General features: G+C 42.3%; 1 protein-coding gene across 1 annotated transcript; it reads right to left on the minus strand.

The window, feature by feature from the left end:
- Nucleotides 1-1,874: 1,874 nt before the first annotated feature.
- On the minus strand, nucleotides 1,875-11,565 carry dnaja2a (DnaJ heat shock protein family (Hsp40) member A2a). Its single transcript, XM_037483752.2, has 9 exons — nucleotides 11,363-11,565; nucleotides 9,980-10,039; nucleotides 7,807-8,036; nucleotides 7,601-7,681; nucleotides 7,348-7,481; nucleotides 7,063-7,259; nucleotides 4,404-4,548; nucleotides 3,554-3,681; nucleotides 1,875-2,961 (listed from the first exon to the last, which is right to left on the minus strand). The coding sequence occupies exons 1-9, from the start codon at nucleotides 11,438-11,440 to the stop codon at nucleotides 2,773-2,775; spliced, it is 1,242 nt and encodes a 413-aa protein (XP_037339649.1). The 5' UTR covers nucleotides 11,441-11,565; the 3' UTR covers nucleotides 1,875-2,772.
- Nucleotides 11,566-15,072: the final 3,507 nt, after the last annotated feature.

Below are 15,072 nucleotides of genomic sequence, written 5' to 3' on the forward strand. Positions count from 1 at the left end.
TTCAGTAATTCAACTTAAAAGGTGAAAATATATTATATAGACTCATTCCATGAAAAGTGAGATATTTCAAGCCTTTATTTGATATAACTTTGATGATTAATGCTATATAGTACACACTAATACACTCACAGACCACTTTATTAGGTACACCTGTCCAACTGCTCGTTAACACTTAATTTCTAAGCAGGCAATCACATGGCGGCAACTCAGTGCATTTAGGCATGTAGACATTGTCAAGACAATCTCCTGCAGTTCAAACCGGAAATGCCTTGTTGATGCCAGAGGTCAGAGGAGAATGGCCAGACTGGTTCGAGCTGATAGAAGGGCAACAGTGACTCAAATAACCACCCGTTACAACCAAGGTGGGCATAAGAGCATCTCTGAACGCACAGTACGTCGAACTTTGAGGCAGATGGGCTACAGCAGCAGAAGACCACACCGGGTGCCACTCCTTTCAGATAAGAACAGGAAACTGAGGCTACAATTTGCACAAGCTCATCGAAATTGGACAATAGAAGATTGGAAAAACGTTGCCTGGTCTGATGAGTCTCGATTTCTGCTGCGACATTCGGATGGTAGGGTCAGAATTTGGCGTCTACAACATGAAAGCATGGATCCATCCTGCCTTGTATCAACGGTTCAGGCTGGTGGTGGTGGTGTCATGGTGTGGGGAATATTTTCTTGGCGCTCTTTGGGCCCCTTGGTACCAATTGAGCATCGTTGCAACGCCACAGCCTACCTGAGTATTGTTGCTGACCATGTCCATCCCTTTATGACCACAATGTACCCAACTTCTGATGGCTACTTTCAGCAGGATAATGCGCCATGTCATAAAGCTGGAATCATCTCAGACTGGTTTCTTGAACATGACAATGAGTTCGCTGTACTCAAATGGCCTCCACAATCACCAGATCTCAATCCAATAGAGCATCTTTGGGATGTGGTGGAACGGGAGATTCGCATCATGGATGTGCAGCCGACAAATCTGCGGCAACTGTGTGATGCCATCATGTCAATATGGACCAAACTCCCTGAGGAATGCTTCCAGCACCTTGTTGAATCTATGCCACGAAGAATTGAGGCAATTCTGAAGGCAAAAGGGGGTCCAACCCGTTACTAGCATGGGGTACCTAATAAAGTGGCCGGTGAGTGTATATTAGTTTCACCTTTTAAGTTGAATTACTGAAAGTAATGAGCTTTTGCCGATATTCTAATTTTTCAAGTTCACCTGTACATCCATTAGCGCACTAGAGGTTGGTGCTTTTTCAGAGAACTAGTCACAGTTCGGATGATGCCATCTTCAACCCAGATACACCACCACATTGGTCTCATTTAGGGTTGTGTCAATTTTAAATAAGCTTTTGGCATTCTGGTCAGGTGCGGCTTGCTGTCAGTTTTTTTTTGTTGAGAAAACGCAATCAACACTGATAGTAACTTGATTAGTCTAGTCACTGAGTCACTTAAACCATGTTCATACCAAATGTATTTGTATACAGTAGGGTGTCTTCACAGCAGTAAGAGTAGGATGGATGTTTGGCCAGGGGTCAGAGTCAGGGTCCATTAAATGGCGAAGCAACTTATTAAATTACTGCAAATAGAGGACTGTACACAACAAAACTGCAACAATATTTTAAAGATCTATGAAATGCAGCACATGCAGCTTTAAAATGTATATTGGAACATTATAACCGCTTATGACAAAATGTTATATGACCAATCAATGGTAAATAGTTAAATTACCTCAAAGGTTTCAGTGTATTCCAATGGAAATGTTTCTATTTTTGAATATTCCCAGAATTTTCCAAACACTGGTCCAATTGAGGCTATTTTGATTTTTGTGACTGGAGGGGGAACAAAGCAAGTGACACACACCATTGCTATTTCAACCATTTATTCGACAACTTCATAGACATTTTCTTAAGAAGTGTGCTGCTTTATGCGTTTCATAAGTGCAGGAACCAAAGCTTGTTTACATGCACATGGTCTCTGCACAGATACAAGCTCTACATTTGTCATCTTTTCACTTGTCAATTTTTTAAAAATCACACAGCCGATGAAGCTTACCAACAACCAGTCCAATGATATACACAATAACCAATTTTGTTTTATTTAAAACAAAAAGAAAAAAAAAAAAAAAAAACCTACAAAGAAAATAAAGCTGTAAAAATCAGAAACAAGTCCTACGAATAGTGCCGAATAAATGAACCCATGAATGCACGAGTCCGAGGATCGGCACGTCACATTGCCCAGCTGCTTGGTCTATGTATGCACATTGGTTAATTTTAAATATATTTTTTGTAAATCCTATGAAAAAAAAATGCAAGTCACTCAGCAAACAAGAAACATTCCTTTCTTTGATCTGGAGCTCCCAACTATGGGGGGGGGGGGGATGGAATTATATTGGGGTTGACTGAGGTGGAGGGGCATCACCGTGAACACCAGATCATAGTCCTACACTGCGTTCACAGGGGCAACCGTTTGTTTGGATACATCTTAAATACATTATTCGACTTCTACCTGAAGTTGCAGTTTAAAGTGTCTAAAGCTGTCCCAGGTGCAGTGGAATAAGTCTTTGGCTGCCCCCGTGAGAGTTTTCCATAAAATGATCAAAACATTCCCAGCACACTAACATTAATCAACAACTCCAGTTGTCACAACTCAATAAGTTATTCGATCTGTGTCTGAAGAACGGATGAGCCTTTTCATTCTCACATAAGTCCTTGTTTACTCTGCAACTCAAACATTTCCCCTCCAATTAGAACGTGTGTGCGACTACTGGTGGGCACACTGTACCCCCGGCCCGTGGTGGCCACCCTCCTCGTCGGAGCTGTCATTGTAGGCCTCTCTGCGGCCGCCCGATGTTGAGCTCTGGCTGACGTCGTAATCCTGCAAGTCCACCTCCTCCGTGTCTGCGGTGATGATGGGCGGGTCCGACCGCGAGGGCAGCATGTCCTCCAGCTCCTACACACGCCAACACAATCATCACGACGACGCAGCGGAACACTAAGGCGTAATGTTCTTAGCAGAGAGGGAAACCATTTGCGGGACAATCGTGCAGGGCAAATCAAAAGGAAATTTGCTGAGGAGCCAGAAAGGACACCAAATCCTCAGGGAGAGACAGCAGCGTGTTAATGTACAAGCTCACGCATGCAAATTCTTACTTGTGAAGGGTGGAAGTCTTGAAAACATGAGCTTACTCCAGAGGATTTGCATTGTAACACCAATACATGCATTTTATTTCCACAACAATGTGTAGAACGTATTTGTCAATTAAAAAAAAAAATACCCAAAGACAGAGACAATAAAAATTAAAAGCAATAGAATTGCTGTTAACTACGCCAATACTCTCAGCGCAACTTATGTTTTACATCCATTTGTCCTGTGAATGTTCCTCATTTCTGTCCTTGTGTCAGTAGCTAAATATCTATGATTGCGATTTGTCCTTTCCCATATAGAAAGAGAGGAGCTGGAAATCCTGAACATTTATTTTCTCTTGATTTTATTGTATTGTATGATGATATACATAAAATGTAAAAGTAGTAAAAAGCCATACCACAAGTTTCTCAGGGCTGATCCAGTTGTTGTCGGGGAACTGGACATCAAACTTTATGTACAGATCTCCCTTCTCAAAGGGGTTTCGGTACTGTGGCATGCCCTCTCCTCGCACCACCCTGACTGAGCCTGGAAAAAGACGCAGTGCGTTAAAGGTTTACTCACAGCGGGCTGTTATGAAGCGTCAGATTCCACGGGTCCAAACTTATTCACGCCGCAAACCTTATTACAGATGATTTCAACACTTGCCCAGATGTATAGTCCTGTGTTTAAAGGCATGCATTTGGACAAATGCCTGTGGTTGTAGAGACCCCGGTCAAATCTATTTCATACAGCCCAACTTCAGAGAATACAATGGTTTTTGCCTCAAGGGTACAGCATTTGCCAACCTCCATCGCTTTGGAGGTGAACAAGCTACTTACTGGACTTGTAACTTCTAAAGGTCGAGTTCTAAAAGCCTTTCCTCATTTATCAAGTTCCGTTGATGAGTCCTTGAGTCAAAGCACCAAAGTCAAACAACCCTGGAGAGGCTTAGTGCCTCCTCGTATTAAGCTCTCAGCAGGAACCCAGTGTGTCATCACTTTTGCCCTAAAACCTGCCCGGTGCAAGTAGAATCTCACCACTCACCACTTTGTGATAGTCATGCAAGGAGACAAAATTCTGTACCCAAACTTTTACAGCAATAAAATGAGTCTGCTGTGTGCTTTGGTGTGAGGGCATGTTATTGTAACGCACTCCTTTTGTACTGCGACTAGGTCCTCAGAGATTTTACATCATTACCACAACATCTGTACCTTTGACTGATAAAATGTTGACAGCCTAGAAGAGAACAGGGTATGAAGAGTGTTCACCTGGTTCAATGACTTTGCCAGGGGGGTACTTCACAACAAGCTGTCTGTCATCCAAGTGTTTCAGCATAAACTGGAAGCCGCACAGCGCCTCCACCAGCCCCAGCTTGTGGTTCATGAACAGGTCGTTGCCATCTCGCCTGAATGTCTGAAAATAGGGGGAAAGAGATTGTCAAAACTGCAAGCTGAGGAACTGTTGCACGCCACCGTTCCAAGACTAATTTTCCATGTTTTCATGTTCCAACATATTATGGCAATTAACGTTTCCTGATTCCTAAGGAATTGAATAACTGACCAGTGTTCACACAATTAAGTCAAAAAGACAACGTCTACTGGTGAAAGGCACGCAAGACGGTCCAAATGACGCATTTGCGCATTGAGTGAGCTGTGTGAAACAGACCTGTCTCACCCACGTTTTATTCAGTTTTTAAAAAATTATGCCATGCAATAATTTTAATTAAAATAAGTATTAAAGTAAAGTATATCAAATAAAAACAGTTGCATTGTTATTTGGCAGGCAACCATTTACTTGTTAGAATTTAAAGTGCATTTCCTGATGGTTTCAGTAGTTATAGCCTTGGCATCAATGATGCACTTTCTTACTTCAGCTCATACCAACAGAGACGTGTTCTAGGCTCTTATCTCAATCAGAAGGTCAAGCACACCACTCATCGTTAGCACACCTCTGAACTACGCTGGCTGTGTTAATTAACAAAGGCAGCCCCACCACCCAAGTCTGAGTGGTCAGACAACTCTGAACAGATGTTTTGGTGAAGTTTTAACGAGAAGATGTCTGAACAACCAACAGCAAGGAAGAAAAAACGTATTTGAGTGCATGTTACACTCAGAATTAAGGGGCTGTGTTATTACAGGTCGGCCATTTTTCATCATGGCGGGTATCCACTTATTCCACATACTAAATCGGTTCAACATACAGCGCTGACAGCTCGCCAAAGTCAAGACAATCTGGGTTTTTAGCTCTGACAATAGACAGCGTTGAAGCACCTCAAACTGGACCCGACTGCAGTGACAAACTGCTCACTACAACCCAGAATTTGTACATCACTTATATTTTGCTGAACTACACAAGAAAAACCTGATTTCTAATACGACTGGCTATGCACTCTCTACAGAGTGTAATATTTCAAAAACAGCAGCAGGGGGGCCTTATGTTAGGAATTTAAATAGAAGTGCACCCCTAGCGGTGAGAAGTATGTTACATGTAGCAATGTTTAGTGTAGAATTATAGTTTGTGTGATGTTAGATAGTAGATATTACATTTGTATGTTAAATGAAGTGAATGCATTATAGTCAATAACAATTTATAGTCATGTAAATCATATAAACACTGTACACATTAACATCCTGTCATGATGTAATGTTAAAACCTGGGGACGGAAGCTAATTGCCGTCCTTTATGGATTTCTCCCATCTTTCCCCAAAAGAGGGTTTTTGATGGGAGTTTTTTCTCCTGTCAGGTATTAGTTAAGCAATTGGATGCAAGACAGCCAAGTGAGGCAAAGTATTGCACCAGATAAACCAATAAGTACTGTGATCTTATATGTTGTGTTGTAATTGAAGTGTACTAGTTATAAGATGAAGACAAACTATGTATACTGTTGTTACTGTTATATTCACTCATTGAGGCATAAAGCCAAAATGTTTCTACATAGAATGCATTGGAATGTGAGGGAGAGATAAGAGAGAGGGGTTGTAGATTCACACGTGGCAGTTCACACCTGGATGTGAAAAGGCTGAACCAGGAGGAGATACTTGAAGAAGGAGCCAATGACATTCAAATACACCCAGAAGACAACCCCCCGGGAGTTTTCGAATCATCGAAAGGGAAGGAGAACAGTTAGAATTTTTCTGCAGCCGTTCTGATAAGTCACCTTTGACTTGGTCGGAGAATTCTCTATTTATATATGAAATATATTACTATTCACATTGTATTTCACTTTGTAATTGTAGGCCTTACTCTTTGTTTAGTTATTAAATACTTTTTGATTTTTAAAACCTGAGCTAGTCGACGCTTTGATTCACCATATCCTGCCTGGACGAGAACAAAGGGAAGGTGGTCTCCCCTTCGGCCTTCAGAACCCAACAATTACTCGAATGACTTGTTACTGATCGGGCTCAGCCAGGGTTGCTCTTGAATTAAATAAAATTGGGCGTTAATAAGCAAGAGTTGATTGCTACTTAGAACAATCAATATTTTCTGTTGGCTCCTGTGGCCGATCGTGGTGACCCAACAGGGTTTTCATTTTATCCAATGGAAGAAATCTACCGGCACTGCGTTGGTTAGTGACCACGTTCGCATGGTCTATCACATGAGCTCACTGAGGGTGGAACCCCTAGTGCAGTGTTTCTCAACTGGTGGGTCGCGGACCCGTTTGTAGTGGGTCGCGGACCCGTTTGTAGTGGGTTTGCATGGGAAAATTTAAAAAAAAAAAAATTCATCCTGTGATTTTATTTTGAAGGGACTTGCAGCGCGGCAATTAGAGCGCGGAAGCGTGTGAAGCAGTAAATGAAAATAATATAACCCGATGTTTTACGCATCTAACTTGGAAAATACCAACCGTACAGGACCGTCAACACTTGAATGCTAGAAGCGGGGGCGTTTTAAGCAGAGTGTGGCGGCAGTATTTGGAAGACGTCCTACCTCATTCTCCTTTTCCTGCAAGACTAAGACAATATCCCCAGGCTCGACACCGGGTGCCTGGTCAGCCTCCCCTCCAAAGGTGATTTTCTGGCCGTGCTTCATGCCTTTATCCACGTGTACCTCCAGAATTTTCACCTCCTTCACAACTTTCTTGCCCTCGCATTTTTTACAGCGGTCTTTCTCGCTGATAACTTCACCTGGAGTTGGATAATGAGACAGTGTGAATGCAGGTCAAGCCACAAGAACACACAGTAAGTGCTTGATGGCGCGTTCAGATCCCCTTACCTTCTCCGTTACAATCGGTACACACAGACTGCATCTGTTGAACCATTCCCGGGGCCAGCTGTCTGATCATGATGCGCATGCCACGCCCCCTACATGTGGTACATTTTTGAACAGCGCCTGTTTTTCCTCCCTGCCTGCACACACAAAGAGGCAAACTCATTGTTAGAAGAAACATAAGTAAACAGTGGAATAGACTTCTAAACCAAGCAGAAAGCAACAGGAGCTATAGCACCATGTTGGTTATGCAACTTACCCACTACAAGTGCTACAGAGTACATTCTTGCTAAGTTGAAGCTTAGTTGTCTTCCCATTATAAACATCCTCCAGTGACACCCTGTGGAAAAAGTTTAATTTTAGAAATGTCAAGTGACATGAGACATACGAGATGCTGTACAAGATTGGCTTGTAATGAAAACAGGACTTTTAAACTAAATCTGAGCTGAGCAAGCTGAGTCTTACTTGAGTGGATGGACCATGTCCTCTCCTCTCCTTCGACCTCCATTCCTTGAGCGACTGCCCTGGCCTCCCATGAATCCAAAAAGTCCTCCTCCAAATATGTGGGAGAAGATGTCGTCCATCCCCGGGCCGCCCCCGCCTCCTTCCCGCAAGCCTTGTTCTCCATAGCGGTCATAAAGTTCCTTCTTTTCAGGGTTGGTCAATACCTCATAGGCAAAACTAATTTCTTTGAACTGTGTTTAAAGAAAACAGACATGGGGGAGAAAATTGTAACGAAACTTTAAATTTAAATTTAAACTGCAAATTTTTCAGGCGATAGTGAGTTATCTTTAGCTGATAATTATCCAGAAAGTTCCCAACAGCAAGCCCAGCTGCAACAATAAACGTTGAACACATCTGGTTAAGTCAATCATTTACCACCTAGGGCTGCAACAATTAGTCGACGTAATCGCCAACGCTGATTATAAAAAATTGCCGATGCGTCGTATATTATAATAACTACTACTTCGAAATACTCAGAGTTGGTCCGCTCCACACGCCGTATCTGGTCGACGAGTGTCCACTGTGCCTCCTGCACGTTGTTGTAAACAAACACCAACTAGGATGAATGAAGCGAACTCACTGGGGGAGTAAAATGGTTTGTTCTCCTTTTATGAATCGGCCTCTTGGCTCGTTGTTTGTGGTTCTCGCAAGCCGCTGCCGGGCATCTTTCTCTCCAACATGCGCTCACAGAAAATGAAGGAATCTCTCTTTGACAGGACTCGTCACTCCTGAGTCCTTGTATGATTCATTCAAAATGAACAACTTAATTACGAGAGATCTACTCTAGCATAATAAAAACGTGATAATTAAAGCACAGTGTGTTTTAGTACTAATCAAAGGCGCGTGCACAAGTTTGTCTTTCAGAGGTTCATGCACCCTCAGATGAAGGAGTCTGGATAGAGAACATCCTCATCACATGCAAAGACGTCATTGCCATTTTGTTACTTTTAAAACTTTGCACCTTTTTTTCAAACGCAAATTTGCACTTACATCATGTATTACCTTTTTACTCAAATACATTTGAATTTCAAAATCCAAAGTTATTGGATGGTAATAACAGCCACACGATATAGCCTAAATGAATACTTGCCTTTTTGTTTGTTTCCACGCTCCTACAGTGTGGTAAATAATTGATTAGTCGACTTATCGAAGAAATAGTCGATAGATTAGTCGATTACAATAATTGTTAGTTGCAGCCCCATTACCACCAGCTGCTGTGTGCGCAGAAAACAGGCCACCAAATCCCCACTTCACCTGCCAGGACATTGTGTTTGTTGATGTGGACACATGCAGGCAATTTCCCAGTAAGAGAGAGAGCGCATATGTGCGACAATATGAAGTTACCAGTATCCACATAGCTGTGAACGTTAATTCAGTGAATTCAACTTTACAGATTATCCCTTGGTAATTTCATGGTACAATTCTCTGGTGGTATCAGCTGATTAAAGTGAAGGCTTTGTGCAACAACCCAGGCACTGGCTCAATTAAAGCGGGCTGACGCTTAAGTGAAAAGACCATCCTCTGGGCTCGGCTAAGATAAACAAGAAGAAGAAAAAAGGTCCATTAATGGTTCATTTATCAACATCACTGCTGTAAAAGCAGTGGAGCTGTCTGACTTCAAATCAACAAAAAAAATTAACCCCAGGTTTGGACATGAAAAAATATGCCGTTTATCCTTTACCTGGGAACAATAGTGACGTCATTCACAAGGGAATCATGCATCAGGTTGCAAACATTACATAAGGGTCATTCCACACCTTTCACATATACCCTCACTCAACATCCCATACGCACTGAAAAGGGTTCCACTGTTAAAAAGACACACAAATCTGTAGACTTATAAGATTGATAACATGAGTAAAATTTGTACATATAAATGCAGCTAATTTTAACGTGTCCGTGTTGTAATTCCAACACATTGTTAAAAGAAAAAAAACAGAGGCAATAAGGAAGGATTGGCTTTGGTTCCAAACACATAAGGGAGTCGTTCAAGCAATTGTGTCAAGCAGCAATTACAGAACCCATAGAATGAGTAAAATATTCTAGTTTGCTCTTAATGTTGTTTCACATCCAACGATAAAACCACCCATGATGACTAACTTCAAAACTGAGGGGAAAGTCCCAAATGTCTCACCTTGTCACCAGCATTTGGGTTCTTGTCCGGGTGGTATTCTTTTGCCAGTTTCCGGTATGACTAGGAGTACAAAAAGAGAGATCCTTACTGGCAAATGCCTCAATGTAGACATGCCAGTTAACTGGAATCACACATCAACATGACACATTTTCATAGGATGGAGTAGGTCTACCGTTTACGCAATCACACGAGCCTCCGTAACCAAACCAGATGTTCCAGTCGGCATAACACCTGCATAACTGCGTTAAACGTATATATGTTTACGCCCAATGGTTTAATGAGTAACCAGCAATACATTTCCTTGTGTTACTTCTGTTAATCACTTAGATCATAATCAGCACTACCCCCCCCCCACACACACAGACACCTTCACCCTCAAAATAAAAAAATAAATCACTTAAAAATGTGTGATCTGTTACGTTAACGTATAAGTGCGTGCGCTGATTAGCATACCTTGCTAACTACCTTGCAGCTAGTTACGTTAAGGGATAGGAGTTTATCCTTTTGTCTGACGTCAGTTTTGTTGATCAAGGGCCTTGAAGTAAATACTGAAGTCGCACATGACACCATACAGTTTTAATGAAATGGATTAACCGGTAGTTGTAATGAGGGGTTACAATGGTACGTATGTAACGTAACGTTAAAGAAACAGATTATGCTTGCGGGGGTTAATCATTAGTTAACATTACTTGATTAAGATAGTTATTTTAAGTAGAGCGATTTAAGGTGAAACATATCTAGGCCCCGTTTGGTGGTGCCGGTCAAATATGACCTGTATCGACTAACGGTAGCAGTGTACAGTCACGTTACTGTACGCCCGAATAGACGCTCGATAGCTGCTGTTAACAGAGTGGGCTAAACATTAATTTCACACTTCCGCCCTCTGACGTATTTTTGTCAGCGAGCTGTTGAACGAACTAACGTGACTTCATTCCTGAAGCTTCGACAGATGTAATGTTGGCCAGCTAACGCTAGGTTAACTAACAAGACAAACATCGCAGCTAAAGCTAAAGTGAGGTCAATGCTAACGTCACAACGACAGCTAATTCGCTAACGTTAGATAGCGTTAAGTTAGCTCAACCTTGCTTTTGAATATCGTTCGACACAGTTCATATTGAATAAAGACCATAAACTAATGGGTATCGCCACTTGTTACGATGAAATAAATTAAACGCCGCGCTTTCACAGAAATTTGACTTTTTAGACTCATCGTCGCATGAACATCCAGGCCAGTTAGCTTGTTAGCAAGCCCGAGCCGCAGCGAAGCAGCTAGCAGCGCATAGCAACGCATTTCCTGATTGTAGCAATTTTTCACAATTTCGAAACTCGACACAGAAATGTAACGTGGTCTCGTAGGCTGTTCAGCCTTTCGTGTGTAACTACCTTCTTCAGCTCATTTTCAGTTGCGGATGGAGAAACTCCGAGAATGTCGTATAGTTTGGTATCTACAACAGTCGCCATGGTGCTGCTGTGGATGTTGCTTCAGCGGGGAGCTGGGTGGACAAAGAGAAGGAGCCGGTGCGGCGTGTTTTACTCGCCTCGTGTCTGTTTCCGGAAAGTTAGACACTGCGACTGAACGCTGCTGCCTCCCGGCTGCAGGTGAGATACATGCTGATTCACTTACTGGATACTGTTATATTTTAGATGTGCCCATGCCTCAGGTCTGCATCATGCACTTGTTTCACTTTGTGCATAGGTGTTGAGGAAATTATGTTATGCTTTTGTTCTGTATTGTTGCTTCTCATTCTATATTTATGTATTTTGTGCTTTATTATGAAATGCGGTGCGACTTTTGTTTATAAAAGCAAACTGAGTAACACAAATTTAGTATACAGTTTATTTGCATTCTGTCCTGACCAGAAGTATGTAAAGTTAAGGTATGATTATATATCTATATGATTTATTCAAATGCTGTTAATCTTGAAATATTTTAGAAAAAAAGGGTTACACATCCAGATTGTTGATTAGCTCTGTTAGTAATCACCAGCAAATAGACACATGGGCCCTTTCTCAATATGCGTTTGTAACAGAAGTACATGTTGTCATTTGTTTTTTTGGTTATTAGTTATTAGTGTGTGTGTGTGAATTTTATTTTGATGAGTTGGATCTGTTTTGGCGGAAGTTGCGTTTCGTCTCTTCTGTGCCTCCTGGGCTTCCGTCGTCCCGGTTTCTTTCCTTCACAGATCGGTTAAGCTTGTGTCTAGGGAGCTGAGGCGCAAATGAAGACCAGAAGGCAGGGTTCGAAATGAGAGGGGTCTGGGGGGGTCCCGGACCCCCCATAAGCCATTGGGGACCCCCCATAAGAATTTATTTTTAGATTTTGGGGGGTCCCCGAAAAATATTTTTAACATTAAAAATGATTGTGTAATTATAGGTCTTTAGTGACGTTTTATATTTATAACAAAAAATTACTTTATTTCCTAGCGCGATTGAGCAGCAATCAGGGCAGCTAATAGCGTCACAGATTGTTGTCGTGGTCCTCCGGAGTAAACAGTACAGTCTGTGACGCAGACACGTAGGTCATTGAACGCGGCAAAACGAAGCCTCACAAAGAGTGAAATCTAAAGAACCCTCATGAAAATCCCGTAAGTGCTTCGATTATGTTTATATCTCCATAATAATTGCTTATTATAGTAAAATATTTGGAGTTGGTGTTCCTATATCAAAAGTTGCATTAACTTAGATGATTAGAAGAGTGCGTTTGTCAACGTTTCTTGCTGTATGTGAATGAAGCCAAACTGCCAGCTAACAGCAGACAGTTAGCAGTTAGCTAGACTAGTTATTCAAAGCTAGCAAACTAACCTAATTGTCCAGTCAGTGATTACGAAAGATAGCGAGGACTTAATTCAAGTCTTAAATGCCTCCCGCCTCTCCCTGATGCTCCGAAAACGGACGTTAGAGGGAAGTGAAACAGCGCCGCACGGGACGCTAGTAAACGCTATACTGGACAGCAGGTAACGTTAGCCTACCGTTAGCTAGCAGCTGAAGTATATACATATTTTAAATATGTCAATGGAGCAACCACGGTTAAAATACTGACAGCTAAACGGTGTAAAGTGTGTCTGTGTTTTACTGAACAGTCTGTAGCTGCCGTTGTCTGAAAAACAAACCGATGTTGCGTTCACGTGAAATTCGCCTCGCCAGCCTTGTGCTGCATTCGAAGGTGTTGTAAAATACCCTTTTCCCATTGTTTTGTCTTTAACAGTAATTTACTGGTGAAATAAGTTTTTGTTATAAGTTATTGTTATTACATTATTAATAATTCATTTAATGTTGAGCTCACTATCGTTTCCTTTTTTTTTACTAACTAAAAAAAAAGAAGCAGGGGTGCCCTGTAGGTCTTCTCTCCAACCCCAGTTAACACTAACCTGATGAAGTTGTTAACAAATAAATAAAATATGTGCCTGGTCACTTAACATGTTGATTTTGAATAATGTGGTTACTATTGGATTATTGTCATATTAATGGCTTTCGGTCATGTTAGAATATCTTACTTTTTTTTTAAACGTGTCCCTAAAGATTTTAGTTCAGGTTTTAGATTGACTACTTTAAAACAAAGTAAACCATCTAATGTAGGTACAGTCTTTATAGACATCATTATTATTCAATCCAGCGGCTAGTTGTTTTACAAATTCCATTAACATAAGGGATGAGAAATCCCATTTGTATTTCATCCAACCCTTTGAAGGTGCATGGTGCTGCCATAATGAGGACACCTGCTGGATTTAGGTAACTTAGTTAACTTCCTTGCTCAAGGAAAGAATGACCTGTTATCCACTTTGTCATGTCAGAGATTTATATATGGTATTATATATGGTAACTTTATTGCTCCAGAATTACAGGGTTACTTGTTTCATTAAAGCCAATCCACTCCTCCAGACACCACCACAATACGGGGACTAGCCCAAACCATGAAAAACATCCCAAGACCATTATCCCACCTTCACAATATGTCAATATAATTTTGCCTTCAGTATATAGTGTAGCAAGGTATTCTGTCCATTTTACCGGGCATGCATCGGAGCAGGCTCGTCTGTTCTTGTGAGAGCCAAATATCCCAGAATGCATTTCACCTCAGCAACAGGCAACAACGACAGTGGAAAATAAACAACTTTATGTCGAAGTTTATAAATACTTCTTTATTTAAGTAACGTAATGTAATTTTATGACTGAAGTTAGTTGTTTAAGCAACTTTTGTTGTTACAATCTGCTCCGTGGATGGAGATGTGAGGTGTAGTTAACGGACCGTCAGACCCTCCAGCACCGGGCGGTCAGCTCATCTCAGCCCACAGAAAGCAGCCTGTTTTGGGCGAGTCTTCTGTGAAATGCTCCGCCGGTTTTCACGTCTCCGTAGCGGTTATACATGAGATTTAACTGTACTATAACGAGTCTTCATACGTTTTAATGTGGTGTCAGAGACTGATGTTGTTCACCGGTTACGTCTGTTTGAGGACAGAGTTTAGATTCATAACTTCATGTTTAAATGTAACTTTAACGTATTGTCTGTAACCGCAGAGTGCAGCTTGTTTATTGTCCATCATTGTGCATTAAAACTGACGATGTTTTAACCCTCCCGTTGTCCTCCCATCCTCCAGCAGTCGCACGCACGTACGTACGTACGCACTTACGTCACGCGTTCAGCCATCATACAACCCCGCCCTCCGGTAGTCGCACGTACGTACGCGCTTACGTCACGCGTTCAGCCATCATACAACCCCGCCCTCCGGTAGTCGCACGTACGTACGCGCTTACGTCGCGCGTTCAGCCATCACACACCCCCGCCCTCCGGCAGTCGCACGTATGAACGTACGCACGCACGTACGTACGCGCTTACGTCACGCGTTCAGCCATCACACAACCCCGCCCTCCGGTAGTCGCACGTACGTACGCGCTTACGTCACGCGTTCAGCCATCACACACCCCCGCCCTCCGGCAGTCGCACGTATGAACGTACGCACGCACGTACGTACGCGCTTACGTCACGCGTTCAGCCATCACACACCCCCGCCCTCCGGCAGTCGCACGTATGAACGTACGCACGCACGTACGTACGCGCTTACGTCACGCGTTCAGCCATCACACACCCCCGCCCT

Source organism: Pungitius pungitius, chromosome 4 (genome assembly GCF_949316345.1).
Source record: "Pungitius pungitius chromosome 4, fPunPun2.1, whole genome shotgun sequence".
In the NCBI taxonomy this organism is placed as follows: Eukaryota; Metazoa; Chordata; class Actinopteri; order Perciformes; family Gasterosteidae; genus Pungitius; species Pungitius pungitius.